The 18,329-nt window shown below is 36.5% G+C and overlaps 1 protein-coding gene across 2 annotated transcripts in view; it reads left to right on the top strand.

Moving 5' to 3' along the window:
• MBD2 (methyl-CpG binding domain protein 2) overlaps positions 1 to 18,329 on the top strand; it is a 69,423-nt gene that overhangs the window by 18,611 nt on the left and 32,483 nt on the right. Inside the window, exons 3-4 of one of the 2 annotated variants that reach the window (XR_014233974.1) lie at positions 14,979 to 15,116; positions 16,142 to 16,265. Coding sequence is in view for 1 of the 2 variants with exons in the window: in XM_082353419.1 (XP_082209545.1) it covers positions 14,979 to 15,116 (138 nt within the window). In the remaining variant the exon portion in view is untranslated. The remainder of the gene's footprint in view (positions 1 to 14,978; positions 15,117 to 16,141; positions 16,266 to 18,329) is intronic. The other variant, XM_082353419.1, reaches the window with a different exon arrangement.

The raw sequence follows: 18,329 nt of genomic DNA on the forward strand, positions 1-18,329 counted from the left end.
CATTGTACCTTATTGATTTTCTTGCCACTGCCGTGATTATTTCCAGCCACTACTTCCATCTCTTCAGCTGATAAAGTAGAATTGAAATATCGAGTATGTTACTAAAGATATTCCATTAGGTTAATGGAAAAAAACTAGAGAAGGATTTGGAAGTCATCAACCTAGAGCTGATATTTGACGTCATGAGCAGCTTTCTCAAAGCTTACTCAGAGGGAGAAGTTGTAGAGCAGCACTGTCAATAGCAGTTTCTGTGATGATGGAGATGTTTTAGCCACCAGCCACATGTGGCTGTTGAGTACTTGAAATGTGGCTGATGTGATTGAATAACTGAACTTTTAGTTTTATTTAAAGTTTAAGTAGCCACATGTGCCTAGTGGCTACCATATTGGACCACACAGTTCTAGAGCTGTGCCTCTCAATACAACTTTTGCTTCGAAAGCTGAATATTGTCTAGGTATTTATGCAGGCTTTGCTTTTTCAAAGAGGAGATGTTTCAGTGTTTTAGAGATAGGACCCTCAACATTTTATGAAGGAAGTTAATTTCTTAAAAAGATACATTTCTTTAAAAATTAGAGAAAGATTGGATAAAGAAGAGTACGGTGTTTCTAGTGCAGGATATGTTTAAGGAACTTGAGTAGCTTGGTTTTCTTGCTAGAAATTTAATGTTTCAGTTGTGTAAATATTAAACTGAATTCCTTTTGTTTCTAGCTCTTAACAACACTGAAATGTTTATGAATTAAATCTACAAAACTAATAAAATTCAAGTTCCCTAACATTAATGTGGCATGTATTTTACAGCTTGCTCACAATATGAATATGGTATGGAACAAATTATATTTTAGCCTGACTTGTCAATTCTGCTAATACCTTGGAAAGACTCAGTTCTTTCATCACATTTCACAAATTTGATACATTTGGAAATAAAGAGCATTATGTTCTCTTGAAGGAATTAATTGTATAAGTCTGCCGTTATTTTGTCATGAATTACCTTGGTTTATGGTAGTATGCTATTGTGATTATAAACACAGCATTGGATTCTGTATGGTTGTGTCCTAAGTACTTAATCAGACCATCTAGCAGGTGTTTGCTTTAATTATCTTCAACAAAATAATAACAAATTCTTGTCGAGAGCTCATATATCTTGGGAGCAATATTTGTGCAAGTTGAGAAACTTAAGTGAGCTGGTGGTAATGGTGGAAGTCAGATTGGGTATTGGATAGGTGAATATCGAGTAGGTGCGATTTGGGAAAAGGGGAGACTGGAAGTAGGGAGAGCAGTTTGAGTTGTTTTAGTCCAGAGAAATAATGATGGCTTGAATTAATGCTGTATTAGGAGGTATGAAAAGGTGTGAGACTCAGTCAAGAGAAATTAGTAGATATGAGTACCTGATGATTGTAGAGAGAGGGAATTGTTGATGCTAGCTACAATTCTGGCTTGAGTCACTTGGGGCAGGGGTCAGTAGGAAGTAGGACAAGAAGAGCAGATTTGGGGAGGGAGTTGGTGAGCAAGACTGAGTTAAAATACTTTTGTTTCTTGGAGGTCTGAAAAGAAATTGTGGACCGCCAGGGTTCCCCAGGTCACACTTTGAGAACTCCTGTCCTAGTGGTTTGCTAAAACATATTGAGATCGCCCAACATAGGGGCAAACAGAAAAGTATCTTGTCACACTGTAGGCAGTGAATAAATTAGTTGTGTGGGGAGTAAGAAGGAACTTCCAGAAAGGTAGTAGGAGAATGAAGAGAATGTGGTGTTATAAAAGTCTAGGAAAGATTTTTTTGTTGGATGCCGTGGAGAGATCAAGGAAGATAAAGACTGTAGTATTCATTGGATTTTCAAATTAGAAGTCACCTGGTGGCTTTGATATAACCAGCTTTGGAGAGATAGAAAGAGCAGAAGTCATATTTAGAATGCCAGAAAGTTTCTGGGAAATGAGAAATTAGAAGCAAAAATGTAGCCTGCTGTTTTAAAAGTTTAAAAAAATTTTATTTGATATTATTTGATTAGGATTTGCACACATGGTAGAAAGGATATTCAATGAGAAACATCTCTCTCCTCTTTCAGTCTCTTAAGCTCAGCCTCTTCCCTAGAGGAAACTGTTGTTAACCAGTTTTTTTTTTTTTTTTGGTATGTCCTTTCAGAGCTTCTATGCATTTACAAACACGTACACGTATGTGCATTTCTACATCTCCCCATAAAATGGTTAGACTACTCTTGTGAAGCTTGAATGAGAGGTGAAGGAAAGAGGACAATATTCAGAAGAGAATGCACCATCAAGGAACATTATTATTATTGTTATTTTTCCTGTAAAAGTTGAAAGAGGCCAACTTGGCAGGAACCAGTAGAGTTAGGGAGGTGTCTAACCTGAGAGTCCACGTTTCAGGATGCTCTCCAGGAACCTTTGAAATGTGTGTAATACTTTCTGTTATAAATTTTTAAAAATTAATTAATTAATTAATTTTTGACTGCCTCGGGTCTTTGTTGCTGCACGCGGGCTTTCTGTATTTGCAGTGAGTGGTGACTACTCTTTGTTGCGGTGCACAGGCTTTTCACTGCGGTGGCTTCTCTTGTTGCGGAGCACGGGCTCTAGGCTTGCGGGCTTCAGTAGTTGTGGCTCACGGGCTCTAGAGCGCAGGCTCAGTAGTTGTGGTGCACGGGTTTAGTCGCTTCGTGGCATGTGGGACCTTCCCGGACCAGGGCTCGAACCCATGTCCCCTGCATTGGCAGGCAGATTCTTAACCACTGCGCCACCAGGGAAGCCCCTGTTATGAATTTTTTAAGGAGAAAGTCTATCTTCATCAACTTCTCAAAGGAGACTGTAGCCGAAAAAGTTAATAACTACTGTTTTACAGACAGGAAGAGGGAGCAAGGCTTTGGCGGAAGATGTTAAAGACCAGCTCATTTGCTGTAGCTCAAATTAGGCATTTGTTTAACTGATTAGGAATTTTTCAGTTACTGAAGTAGCACCTTAGAGGGGTGATATATTTCTGTCGTAGGGACCCCGTTGTCAATTAACCAGCACTAAAGGGCCCTGTGGTAGGATCAGTCTGATTACCAACTCCTGGTATTGTGGTAAGAAGTACCCCTTGGCTTCTCCCTTCCTAGAATCTTTCCATCCAGACTGAAAACAGAGACCTCATTCCTTACATCAACATTCCTGGCCTATCGGGAAAGTAAAATCTTTCCCAAAGATGCTGGTGCTTTTTTCATCATTGTGTTAAGCCCTTGCTGAACAGAGTGTCTTTTGGTCTTTCTCTGTTGGATATAGTTGGGGGTGGAAGGAGGAGAGAGTAGAACACAGCTGATGAATCCAGCATTTCTAGGCCTTGAAGTCCTTACAGGGGATTACTGGCATCTCACTTAAGTGTGGGCCACTCTTGAGTACAGATTTCTGTTAATTTGAAATGAAATTGACAAAAGCGGAAGTGAGGAGCGAGTAGCTGTTAACAATGGTACAATGAGGAATGGCGATGGCCTAGACATATGTTGTGATAGAAGTGAATAGATCCTAGTTCCGTTTTGAATATAGAATTGACAGAATTTACTAATGAATTGGTTGTGAAAGATGACAGAGAAGACTCAGAGTGTGAGCCCTTAGATTTTAGATAGATTGAGTGACTGGGTGGATTGGATTGCCATCTACTGAGATTGCCTTAGGAAAGAATTTATATGGGTGAATACAATAAATTCAACTTCAAACATGCAGAGTTTGAGATGCTTATTAAACATCCAAATGGAGATGTCGTGTCATGTGTGTATACTGATTGAGAGGTCTGAGCTGGAAAGTCATTAGCACGTAAGTAGTATTCCAAGTAATGGAACTGGAGTTTATAGATAGGTAGATAGATAGAAGGATCCAGAACAAAGCTCTGAGAAAGTCTGGTAATTAAATTTGGGTTAGAGTAGAAGGAATCAGCAAAGTGGATTGTGAAAGAATGGCTAGTAAGGTAGTAGAGACATAGAAGAGGAGAAAGTTTCAAAAAAGAGAGTGGTCTGTTACATTGATTGTTGCTGAAAGTTTGAATGGAGGAAGACAGAAATTTCCATTGAGTTTGGCAGCCTGAAGGTCATTAATAACCTTGATAGATAGCAGTAGTTTCAGTGGGAAGCGAAGCTAGATTGGATTGGGCTGAAAGTGAATGAGAGTTAAAATTGTCAGCATGGACAATTCTTTCAATAAATTTTCTTGGCTAGGAAGGAGAATCACTAGATAGTAGATGAAAGGGATGCTGACTTGGGTAATCTCCCATTTTAAAGATTGTGGAAAGGATAAGAATGGGGTCTGTAGCACAAGTGGAAAAACCACAGAGGTCAAGAAAGTTAAGCATACTTGCAGTGTAATAACAATGATGATGGACCATGGAATCTATACTGGGTAGGGAGGAATGTGAAAGAGGTTATGGAAGAGTAAGAAATATGATCAGTCAATGGATGGGAAATATTGATGGGTTCAGAGAATGCAGAGGGCAGTCCTCAGTGAGTTACAAGGATAGGAAGTAGAAATTGAAGAGTTGGATGCTTGATTGAGATATTGGAGATGGTGTAGTTACTAGTGTTGACAAGCCTGTGCCTATAATGTTAGGTGGGTGAGGTTGGGTAGACAGATAGGTCAAAGGACTCAGGATGTTGGATGGATTATCCACATGGGTACTGAGGCCTTTAAGAATGAGGACAAGAGTTGGGATGGAGAGGAAAACATGGAACAGAAACTAAAGTCTTTAGTGAATAAGGAGAAAGCAGGGAGAAGGGGTAGACAGTAGTATAGTCAGATCCTATGAGCTTCAGAGGAGCTCCTGTTTTTGGAGGAGGAAAAATAGATGATTTGAGAAAAATGGGGAGAAAGGAGGAAATTACCACTTCCTGGCCCCTTAGATATGTAGTTGTAAGAGAGAGAGGAAGAGAGAAAAAACTCTCTCTCTTTAAATTTGAAAGAACTTTAGGGAAGATAGGACCTTTGAGGGACAGCCAAGTTTCAGTAAGCCCAGCAACTTGAGAGAATGTTGAAAGAAAATATTGAGGGTATAGGAGAGACTGCGATCAGTCACTCGAGTGTACAGTACAAGGACTGGGGGGTGGGATGGGTAAGGTGGGGGGTTGGTTTTCAAACGTCAGATGGTTAAATCAGTGTAATTGTTCAGGACTGGAATTTTTAAGATATGAAATGCAATAAGATAGAAAATAGTGTCCATCCCATTTAGCAAGGATAAGTATTTTAGGTGACTTTTGTGATACACACCCTTGTGTATACTAAGTCATGATGTAAAGTATATATTTCTACTCTTAGTTGAAGTCAAAAAAGTTTGAGAGCCACTGAACTATGGCGTGGATGTACAGAATATTTTGGAGATGAGTACTGGGTGATGACCTATGATCTGGGGGACTTGGCCGTTTGGTTATTATGAAGATAGAATGTGGGGTGTGATGGGATTAATTTTGATAATTGCTAGAGCAGAGTATACAAACATTTGAAATATTATTGTCCTGACTTTTTATAAAGGAGGTATGTGTACCTCTGCCAGATAGCTATTACAAATGAACTCAGAAGAACTTTCTTAGGCAGGTAGGACCTGTCTGGAACTCTGAGCCCCAAAAGAACTGGCTTTATTCCTGCCTTAGTTCTCAGCCTCCTACATGAGCGATCTGCTACAGGACTACTCAGCAGAGTATGGGCTCCTTAAACACCTTTGCTTACCTCCCTAAGAGAGAATAGTTTTACAGTTTGGGGCAGGCTGAATTCTCACTAAACTTTTTAGGATTCAAGTTGATTAGCTCTGCTTATCTCCAAGTTAATATTCTTCTTCTTTTTTTTTTTTTGGCTGTGTTGGGTCTTTGTTGCTGCGCAAGGGCTTTGTCTAGTTGCAGAGAGTGGGCTTCTCATTGTGGTGGCTTCTCTGGCTGCGGAGCACAGGCTCTAGGCGTGCGGGCCTCAGTAGTTGCGGCATGCAGGCTCAGTGGTTGTGGCTCGTGGGCTCTAGAGCGCAGGCCCAGTAGTTGTGGCGCACAGGCTTAGTTGCTCCGCGGCATGTGGGATCTTCCCGGACCAGGGATTGAACCCGTGCCCCCTGCATTGGCAGGCGGATTCTTAACCACTGCGCCACCAGGGTAGTCCTATTATTCTTATCAATTAAACTTAAACCAACTTTGAGTTGGTGTAACAACCAAGAGATCACCTGTCTCATCTCTATAACTTACCTGTTGACATCCTATTGACCTTACACTTTGGCCCAAGGTTTTAATCTCCATACCAGTCTCCTTTGTCTAGACCACTGCTAAGTTTTAGGTTATTTTACTATACAGATGAAAAGTTGTTATGGCCAGTAAGTTGTAGTGAGATGGTCCAAGTTTTCAGATCCATAATGAAGAACATTTTTCCTAAACCGTGGCTCTCTAGGAGCAATATGGCATGCTTTCTGCCAATGTACATAGTTTGTTTTGTTGTCTTAATCTCATGTTGGCAGTCTGCTGAGTTATACATTTTTTGTACTCTTTATTTCCCATTATTTCATGGTATAACATCACTATAATTGACAGTGACTTTGCCAAAAACACCATCTGAGGATTTATTTTCCCATGGGATGTTTGTGTAGGACTGGCTGTGTATCTATAAGCATAACTTCATGTTAAATACTAAGAAATGGAACAAGTCTGGGGATTATTTTACATTGGTAATCTTGAGGTATATAATACAGATGACTATGCTTAATAATTTTGACATGGATATCATAGACCATGTTGAGTTAATAATTTCCACTTCCGTAGCATGGGTACGTTTCAGGCTGACAATGAGAGTATTCAAGAGTAAGGGCTGCATAACCCAAGACCTTACATGTAACAGACATTTTATGCATCATTTATTCCACAGAAAAATTTTTAGCACATTCTGTGTGCTCAGACATAATTCCAGATTCTGGAAATATAGTAGAGGAAGGTTATATGTTTGTGGAGCTTATTATTCTAGTGGTATGACAAACTAATACACAATTTAAGTATTAAACGCTACACAGTAAATTAAGTAAGAATGGTTGAGATCGACTAGGTGGCTATTGTAGGCTGAGTGATCAGGAAAGCTTTTTGGAGGGCGTGATTTCTGGCCAAGATCTGAATGAGAAGGAGTCAGCTCTATAAAAACCGGAGGGCAGAGTGTTCCAACCAGAGGGAGTAACCAGTGCAGAATCCTTAAGGCCGGATACATTTAGCATATGAGGGCAGAAAGTAGGCCAGCGTGGTGGGAGGTTAGTGAGTGGGAGAGGGGTACTTGGTGAGGTCAAGGAAGAAGACAAACCTAATGACAGGACTTGGGAAGCCACCATAAGGAGTGGTATGGAACGCTTAGTTGTGGACTTTGTGTAGGGAGCGATATGCTCTCTGGCTGCTGTGTGGAGAATGTACTGTAGAGGTGCAGAAGTGGGAGCTGGGGGCCAGTTACAGCCGGAGGCTATTTACCCAGGCTTGGATGATGATGTCTTGGACAGTGGTCGTTTAATGAATAAAGAAAGAGATGTAGCAAGAGACACTAGAACTACAGTTGACCTTTGAACAACACATTTGAACTGCATGCATCCACTTATATGCAGATTATTTTCCATAGTAAATACTGCAGTACTATACGATCAGCAGTTGGTTGAATCCATGGATGCAGGACCAGGGATCCAGAGGGCTGACTATAAGTTAGATGCTGATTTTCATTTGTGTGGAGGGTTGACGCCTAAACTCCCACCTCGTTCAAAGGTCAACTGTATTTAGTATTCCAGAGAACTTCTGATTTTCTCATATGCAGAAATATCCTTAATAAATAAATAAAGGATATTTATTTATCTTTAGCTGATGAATGAAGATAATGAACAAGTTATTAACAACTAACAGCACTGGTCCATTTTTTGGCTAATTTGAGATAGGTATTTAGGTATGGATTGTATAAAGATTGCTAGGAAGCAAAAAGTGAACAGAAGAACTTTAGCCATGTTAGCAGATAGACTTGCTGATGAGAGTATACTCTTCAGTATGAGAGCAGGTTTAGCATGTTATAAGTTAGTACTTCAAAGGTAACAAGGTACAATAGACCCTTTGGGAGGGTCTGGCTTGGCCTTTGTGCTAATAATGAAGGTAGATATGGGGACATAGGTGCCCATGGTATGGTTTTGTCAAGATTTATTTTGGATGCCTGGTTTTCTGTCAACAATTGAGTGAATTTCACCAAGTTTTATAGGTCTTGAAGAGTTACCTGACTTTGTAGACTCTAGGTCAACGAGAGAATGAAGCCCTACAGAAAACGATTTGGGTGACTGTTTCCATAATTCTAGGGATGTGTACTCAGCTAGTGCCAACAGAGATGTAAAGGAGATAATGAATTCCATGCAGTTGATGCCTTAGTTTGAGTAGAGCTGTTCTGGTCGAAACTCATTAATCTTTTGCCATCTGTCCTTTTATGACCCCATATTAACTAAATCTCCAAGAAGTTATTTTTTCAAACAAAACTCTTCAAAGCTTGATTTCAATGATGAATTTCAAACCTCCACTTCTTCAATTAACTACAAGTATATGTCCTTTTTTAATGAGCTCAAAGTATAGTATACCCATTTCATTATTTTTTTTAATATTCCATTGATCTCCTTAAGAAGGTAATATCTTATTCCTCATTTAGGATATTACATGAAGTGGATTTTCAGTACAAAATCATAGATCCCAGATATATTTTTCTTTACTTTTTGCAGAAGCCTGTGAAGCTTGCACAACCTTCTGAATCTACTAAAACCCACTGAGTTGTATACTTTAAAATGGTGAATTTTATGGTGTGTGAATTATATAAAAAACTGAAGGATTGTAAAGCACTTTGCATTGTTGGCTTTTGATTTCTGTGGAAACGCATTAGCTGTTGGCTACTGTGCATATTCTGGAGAAAATCCAAAATTAAGTTTTGAGGATAATCTTGTTTCGACCTGAAGATACCACTCAGGCTCCTCTTTGTGTGAAGCAGCAGATCGCTTTCCTTATGGGAAAGCTTAATAGGTCAAGTTTCTAAATTTTAGTAGCATGTTCAATAACATGTTAGTGCTGATAGTAAAAATAGCTCCTATTTCTTCAGAATTTGTGTGCCAACATGACTATAAACTCTACACCTATTTTGTTAATTGTCGTCTTATCCCTACCCTGAGAATGTAAGCTCTGAGGATTTTGGTGTTTTGTGAGTGATACCATACCCAGCGTATGGTCAGTACCTGGCAGATAGTAGGCACTCAGTGTTTGTTCAGTGACTGAATGAAAGCTGCATGAGCTTTCATTATCATACATGAATTATCTTGTTTGATCTTTACAAGAATCTTATGAATAGTTATTGTATTTACCCTCATTTACAGATAAGGAAAGTGACCTTAGAAAAATAAAGTCTTTGCTTCTCAAATTGGGGCATGACTATCTCTTGGGGATATGCAGAGCCACAAAATTAAAATGATACTTAAATGATTAATTTTCTTTTTTTTCCTTTTGTTTTTGTTTTTTTAAATTGAAGTATAGTTGCTGTACAATATTATATAAGTTACAGGTGTATAATATATGATTCACAGTTTTTGAAGGTTACTCCATTTATAGCCATTATAAAATATTGGCTATATTCGCCATGTTGTACAGTATATCCTTGTAGCTTATTTTATACCTAATAGTTTGTACCTCTTAGTCCCCTACCCCTATATTGCCCCTCCCCCCTTCCCTCTCCCCATTGGTAACCACTAGTTTGTTCTCTGTATCTGTGAGTCTGCTTCTTTCTTGTTATATTCACTAGTTTGTTGTATTTTTTAGATTCCACATACAAGTGATATCATACAGTATTTGTCTTTCTCTGTCTGACTTATTTCACATAGCATAATGCCCTCCAAGTCCATCCATGTTGCTGCAAATGGCAAAATTTCATTCTTTTATGGCTGAGTAGTATTCCATTGGAGGTGTCCAGTTTTGTTGAAGCATTTTGGGTAGGAGAGCAACATTTTTACATTAAAACAAACATGGCTAATTTCTAAAATAAAATGCAAAATTTGCATGCATTTTAAAGATAAAATGAATCCCCTAGGCGCTTGTTATACAATATGTACAGTTCTGAACTATCATACTGTTTCAAAGCTAGGCTGAGAAAAGTGGTATTTAGAATATATAGTTTAAGTTCCTGCTGTTCAAACTATGTTATGTGGAGGCTTAATATGGTATACACAGCATGGGTGGTTTTAAAGGAATTATTTCTGTATCCTTAGGTTCTGAGAATGTACCTGAGATAGAGGTACAGGTTCTTTTTTCCCCAGTTCCCCTTCCATAGTCAACTCTCTCCCATTTTATAGAAGAGTAATACTCTTCTCACTTGTGTGCAATTTTACCATGGTATAAAACGTTTGACCTCCAATAAAGGGACAGTTTGAAATATTGGTGTTGATACTGAGAAAATGAATGACTTGGCAATTGTCAAGTCTTTCTACTAGTACAGTTCTTTGCCCGCAATAAAATTTACAGAGGACTTAATGTAGATGTCAATTATTGAAATTTTTGATGGTTCGCTATGTGATATTTTGACATATAACTCAAAAGAAGTCCAAAAAATTCACAGACTAAAACTATCTATTCATTTATGCGAACAAGGTTTCTTAGTGTTATATCTATCAAAATATGAAGAATAGGAATAGAATCGATATTAAATCTTATTCTAGCAATTAGGACTACTCATCTAAGGCTATGGACTTAATTTTTAAATAAAAAATTATTTTCATGTATAGTTTTATCTCTTATGTTTAATAATTATTTATTAAAATGTATAATTTACTGTTTTTGGTCAGTTATATACTAATAATTGTAATAAACCAGAAAAAAAATTTTTTTTTATCACTAAGAACTTTAAGGTCACAGAAAGTTAAAAAAATAACTTTATGATGTATAAATGATTAATTAAAGGTTTTCAAGTTTAAAATAAGAAATAATTCTGGGAATGGAATTGTTCAAAGGGAAAAAGGAGTATAATAAATGTATTACTATTGAAGATTTTGTTTATGTATACATGGCTGATGGTGGGTATATTTAGATCCTGTTAGATACATTTTAACATGATGTAACAGTTTATTATTAAAGTGTCAGTATTTAAAATACCTTAGCTCATCCTCCCCAACTCTTTTTTTTTAAATTTTATTTTATTTATTTTTTATACAGCAGGTTCTTATTAGTCATCTATTTTATACATATTAGTGTATACATGTCAATACCAATCTCCCAATTCATCCCCCACCCCCGCTCCCCAACTTTTTACATTAAAATGTGAAATACTTCAAAATGTAGGTGGGGTATATATATTTGAAAAAAATTTTTAGGGGTAGGAATGAAACAGTATTTGAAAACGACCGGTTTATGAAACATGCTCTGCATCACCTCTTTAGTTATCCTCTTTTCTAGCCTTAATCATGTTAGATCACTGAAAGTTTACACAGTAATCCGACCACACTGATTTAGTCCTTTTCAGAATCATCTTCACTGAGTTGTCCTTTAAATATGTTCTTGGCTTTAATGGAAGGTCATTGGAAAAAGAAAAAGCATTTGAAATCTGCTAAATATTTGTTGTGATGTTAAGTGTCTTTAATTTTTTTTCTAGGTTTAATACCAGGACAGCTTTTGTTTTCCTCCTTAATTGGTATGCTTCCTCCCTTCTGAGTGTGGTATCTATGTAATTTAATATTTCTTTTTTCATCCACACCCCTAGAAAGTTCACATCCACATTTGATGCTCAGCTCTAGTATCAATCACTGTTAACCTTTTCAAAAGGAAATTTGTTTTCTCCTTGATTTTTATTGCATATTTGTCCTTTGTGAGTTTTAAGAGCCATCTCAGATATTTATTGGAAAGAGATGAAGCAAAAGTTTAAAAATTTTTTTAAAAGATTTTTGTATTCATCCCAGGAGGATAGAATAAACCCTTAACAGTTATTTGAGTTATTTGAATACTTCCAGCTTAATATACACATTATTATAAAATACATTAAATTTTGATTTGAGCGCTAGCCTGTATACTGAGAAGATTTATCAAAGGTTGGAAACTTTATTAGAATGTGGGTGTTTGTCAGTTTAGTTTTCTAATATAAGGAACTTCTATTTTACTTTTTCTTGTATTGAAAGGGAAAATTTCAGATACATGAATAGCTTTAACTTGTCCCATAAAAAAAGTGTTTGCTTTATAACTCCTAAGTTCATGGCAGATTGGTAGTTATTTAGAAAAACTCACACAACAACTGGGCGTGAATTAACAGTGACTCTTTGACAGTCCTCAGGGGAGAATGGTAATAAAATTTACTGTTTTTGTGGCAGTTTCTGGGAAAACCAGTTCGTCCAGCTTCTCAGATTATTCTACACGATACTGCTGTAGAATACAAAAGTAATTAGTAAAAAATTCTTTCTGTCTTCAGAGCTTTCAGGCCAGTTTAAAAAAGAAAAAATAATAAAAACCAAAATAAGATCAACAGAAGAGCAAGGCAGCACACTCTTCAATAATCTCATTCCATGCCACTGGGAAATGAATTGTCTCATTGTCAGACAATGGAAGTTAATGGTGTATTTTGAATACTTTTAGCCAGTAAATAAATTTTTATTAATTGCACCACGAACATAAGTTAATGAAAAAAATATCAATCTAACTATTGTAGCACAGGTCGTTTTACATGTTCCGTGCTTCCTTCCAATCTGTGTGGATTCAGGATTTTATAGTTTTGAATAGTTTAGACTAGTCTGTGCTTCCTCCAGTCATTCTTTGTAACAATGAGAATCTTACAGGCTCGACTGTGTTTGCTCATACAAATAGTTGTTATATACTTCTTTGTCTGCTGATGCCATCTTTGTTCTAATACCAGCAGAGTTTAGTGTTCTTTATTCAAGAACAAAAACATTAAAAACCAAACAAGATATTGTTTAGTGGAAGATACTAATTATAACTAGTGACAGGATAAGTTCTTCATAAGCATTTATGTGTTAAGCTTCTTTAGGATTGAATATTGACTATGTGATAGGTTGGATGGCTTCACTTAGGGCCTCAGAATGCTCTAGATGTCATAAATCAGAGGGATCCAAACCTGTGCATCACAGAATTACCAGGAGAGCTTTTAAAAAATACACATTTCTGGGCCTCACACTTTTCAGAGATGGCATCCTAAATGGTTATCTTGCAGCCTGTTGGTCAAGTTTCCACACCTCTAAGTTTTTTGGAAAACCATAAAGATAAAGTGAAATGCCTGAGAAATAATATTAGAGTTATGAAAGATGAATATGTCTCTTAAAGGTAAGCACAGACATGGGGAGAAAATTGAGTGCAAGAAATGACAAGCATGCCCAGTAGGTACAGAAGATCAGTGTGTGTGTGTGTGTGTGTGTGTGTGTGTGTGTGTGTGTGTGTGTTTGGGGCTGGGGGTAGAGACATATTTAATAGTGAGTCCAAATAATACTGTAAGTGTAATAATGATCAGATTAATTTACCTTTCTAGTCATCCTGATATTCTTTAAGCAGAGATCACAAACTCAGTACCTGTAGGGCTCAGACAGCTTTGCAAATGTGAATTGAAGACTTTTGCAAAAGAACAAACCTTGACACCTCTAGTGGCAGCCATTACTAATCGATAATGGCCTGCTTTGGCCACATCAGTCCAGTATTTCTAGGTCTTTGAGTTTTTAAGAGAAGCTAGAATTCTGCATTTTTGGTGAATTTTATTTGTAGATGTTGGCTTAATTTACTAAAGAAACTAAAAACTGAACAAAACACATCTATGGGTTAGACCTGGTCTCCCCGCCACCAACTTGCAGTCTGTGTTGTAGAGCAGTAGTTGTCCAAGTGTGGTCCCTGGACCAGCATCAGAATCACCTGGACCTTAATAGAAATGCAGTTTCCCAGGTCCTACCTCAGACCTCCTGAGTCAGAATTTCTGGGAGCGAGGCCCAATAATCTGTGTTTTAATCAGCCCTCTGGGTGACTCTGATGCATGCTCAAGGTTGAGAACTGCTGTTCTGGAGTCTCGAAGTTGATATAATTTTTATTTGGAGATAGTTATAAAGATAAAAGTTCATTGAATATCCTGTAGATGATTTATCAAGTATACGTCTATACTAAAATTATCTGAGGTATATTGCTTTCAGGTATATCTGACCCTTTATGGTTTTTGCCAGAATCAGAATACACAGTGATTAAATCACATTTTGTTCTTTTTCTTCCTCTTTTTCCTCGCCTCTGCCCCCACCTGATGTTAGAGTATTTCAAATGAGCTCAATAGCAATTCTGTGCCACATTTGCTTTTCATTAGAACATATCTTAATTTTTTTACTGGTGGATTAAAAGTATATAAGTATGTTGCTTGCCCTTCTGAAACTTCAATTTTAAGTTTACTTTTAAAAAGCATTAAATGTGCTATAAAATATTAAAGATAAAGAATATTTCCTTATTTTATTACATTTTTCTAAATTGAGCTCTGTTTGTGGAATTACAACTTTCATTTCTTATTATCTTTTTTTTTAATATAAAAGGGAAGGTTAACCTTTGTGGTTTTATGTAAGCCTGGCCCCCTGACAGCTCATGAGGTTATTTATATTTTAATGGCCAAGTACGCTATTAGTTTCCTCCATTCTCAGAATGTAGAAATGACTGCTTTCCGATTATTGTCCTGAAAACCCTCCTTCCTTTTGTGTAACCTAACCTTAAACATATTTGTTCACCTAAAAGTTCCTAGTATCTTGCTAATCAAATTTATTATGAATTTTAATATAGAGAATTTTCTTACATTTAAAAGAATACAGAAAGCTTTTTATTATGAGAAAACCTTGCATAAGTCTTACATAATAAAGTGATTAAAGTGTACTTCAGAGTATTTAAAATGCTGAGATTGAGAAGTTTGGACTAATCCAAGTTAAAGTAATACATATTGAATTAATAAAAATTCATCTAATTGTATTTATATATATATTAATTAAAACACACTTGTATCCACAGGGTAAACCAGACTTGAATACAACATTGCCAATTAGACAAACAGCATCAATTTTCAAACAACCGGTAACCAAAGTCACAAATCATCCTAGTAATAAAGTGAAATCAGATCCACAACGAATGAATGAACAGCCACGTCAGGTAAGGATCTAATTGGTTCTCCAATCTTATTTTTCAGAAAATTCTGGTATCTTTACCAGATATAGTTCAAGTAAACTCTGGTTAAAATGGAATATATCTGGAAAGAAAATTGTTTTATATCCTAGGCTATTACATGAATGCTGGAGAATAACTCTGATAAGATAACATTTAGGTAAAATGTTTTACGAAAAAAATTAAGTTAATTAAAAAAATCAAATTAATTTTATGGACTCCACTTTTATGCTTTTGTGTGGTAGTGTACATCAGACTTGGTTCTGCTCTTCTTAGTTTTTTAAAGATTATCTTTCCAGGGATAATATTTCCTAAGGGGATGAAGCATGCAGTTTGTGTTGCTTAGTTTAAAAATATTTTCTATTATTTGGAAATGACTTTTTGTTCTGATTTCTTATTACATGAAAGCAGTCCCTCCCCTTTGGAAAAACAGCAGTAAATAAACTTTGTCAATATGGTATATTGTCCTGTGACTTCCATTTTTGTATAAATTGCATTTATTTTTCTCTTTCTTTATTGTTTCAAGCTGTATTCCACCAGAATCTTTTCTTAGAAAAAAAGTATTATCTGAAAGGCCTCCCTGCTGCTTAATAATGCCACTTAGCCAGGGGAGGGAGACTTGACAAAACGCTTAAACTTTCCAAGTGGTCTCGCTCACTCACTCCCTAATTGCGGTCAAAAAGTTTAGGTACCTTGTGAAATTTTAGTAGCAATTGGGGTGAGGGAGCGGAGGGAGAAACCTCGGTGCATTTTTTCTCTCCTTTCTCTGCCTCCTCCCACTTAAGGATTAGACACACTGATTTACCTACGACCAGTATCTTTTGCTCTCGTATTCCCCTTTTAGATGTCTCACTCCACCTTTTCATTTGAATTTGGTTTTTCGCTAGTCCCTCAAGTGTCTCATCTCCAGACTTCAAAAAGGATTGGGCCAAAACTTTCAGACAGTTGCTCTAGAAGAAACTACATAAAGAAATTCAGTTCCCACATCCTCTGTAGTGTTTTTTCCTCTTCAGGTGAGCCAGGAAAACAGAAGATATTTGGAGCCACATTGGATCAGCATCTTGCTATAGATGTCTCAAGATTTGAAGTTCTAAACTTGCTTTACTGTTGGTCCCCAAGAGATTCAACAGGGGCCATGTAAGTGTATCACATCCAATATAAAAGATGCGTACCTGCATGTGCCTTTAGGCTCTTGTCACCACTTAGGTTTTCTTTGGGCCATTCAGCTTTCTGTGCCAGGCTTTTCCCTTCTGTTTTACTACTGCACCCAGTGGTAGCCACCAAACCACCGGCAGTTTTAGTATATTCATTCCAACAGGGAAGGAATTCTGCCATTCTGAACTTTGCCCACCTTGACAAAGCCACTCCCTGATTGTGTTCTTTCTTAGATACTGTCTAAAGTCTTGAACATCTTGTCCTTTGGCTTTTTGGTGATTTTAAAATCGTTTCCTTGTAAAGATTTTTATTAATTGAAAAATTTGAAAGTATGTAATTGGGTAAGACAGTTTGCTTCAAAGAGCCCGAAAGATAAAGGAAGTGGAATAACTAATAATATTAGTTCCATATTAAAAATTTGAGTTGTCTCATTGAGAACAGGTAGTGTTTCGTAAATTTTATCCTCATCTTTTCCTTGTCAAATCATTCTCAATATAGTCTGTGAACAAATATTTTGGTTAAAGACAAACCGAGTAGCAAATTATGGTCATTTTAACAGGAATTTAATTGTTTTCTGCACTTAAGTTCGGTCACAGATTTTAAAAACAGTAATTATTATATTTATTGGGTGTTTATCTGGTTGTAGAGATATTGGCAACCTAGATTTTTAAAGCTGAAGTAACCAGATTAGTTGCTTCTTATTTTTTGGTATGTTGAGTAGTTGTAAGTTTTCCTTCTTTAATTAACATTTATGAGACTGTTCTCAAGTGAAAATAATATGTCAAAAAAGCTAAATCATCTCCTGCCCCCACCAAAAAAAACCCACTTATGTCATTTTAACCCAGATCTTTTGAGGGTTTTTATCTTCCTTCTAGCTTTCAGAGACAGGAAGTGTTAAAATTATTTTGGAGGTTACTTCTCCAAATGTTTGCACTGTTTTTCACATCATCCTCTTGTCACCTGACAATTTTTGCTGGATGTTTTTGATTACACTAAGACATTAGTTGTCTCTCCCCCTTCTTTATCCTGAATGTAAGAATTGAGATAATATTTGACTACTGTCTCACTAACAGGATTTCAAAATATAGGACTGTGCATTGAGTAAATGCAGGAAAATAGTAAAGAGACAACTTTGGTATTAATGTTTTTTGAAATCATGATCTGTCATCCTGACTATTCCAGTTTAGATTCAGGTTTTTAAGTAAAGGAAAGATGTTGATTTAATTATATTTTGGCATACATATGGCAGATGACTGCTAGTGAGCTATTATTGTTGAGGAGATAGTTGGTATAAAATACATAGGCAAAAATGATTCTTCCAATTTTGCTACCTTTTGCATAGATTCATTGAACTAGATTAGTAATATAACTGGCCAAATATTTCATTTGGAGAAGCTATTTTGATCATAGAGTAAATAAATTAGACAATGAATTGTCTATTTTTTTGAGGTTCCTGCAGATATGTTTTTATCTTAACTGTATCACATTCTTTTAATAAGATGGTATTGTAATTCCTTTCGGAGCGTTGAATTTTGAGACCTAGAACTAGGATTTGGTTTTTAGATCTTTTACCTTGAATCGGTTTGAAGTGATTAGTTTAGATGTGAAGCAATCATAGAAATTCATAATTCTGTTTTTATATAACAAACATCATGTGCCTAGTTCTGTCTCTATGGCAGTCTAATTTGAGTTCTATAAAATGTATAAATTATGAAATTCTAATGTACTGACTCCTTGAAAATGCCTTAGTTTTAAAAGGGCAAATTAGGGTATGTAAACAAAAGTGCATTGAACAGAATTCAGCAGTGATTTGGGCCTACAATTGAAATTATAAGGTAGAGATGGCATTTGTAAGATCTGGATCTCTAGCCAGCCAGTTTTGTATGTCCTATCGGCATATTTCACATGTACTTGTCTTGTCATTAGATTCAAAAGAAATCTTGACCGGGGTGGAGGGAATTCTACCAATTATAAGACTCTTATCCCAAACAGTAAGATCATTGAAATATCCTTATTTGGCCAGATATGTAAAACATGCCCCAAATT

This window comes from Balaenoptera borealis, assembly GCF_965194805.1.
Source record: "Balaenoptera borealis genome assembly, chromosome: 14".
NCBI lineage: Eukaryota > Metazoa > Chordata > Mammalia > Artiodactyla > Balaenopteridae > Balaenoptera > Balaenoptera borealis.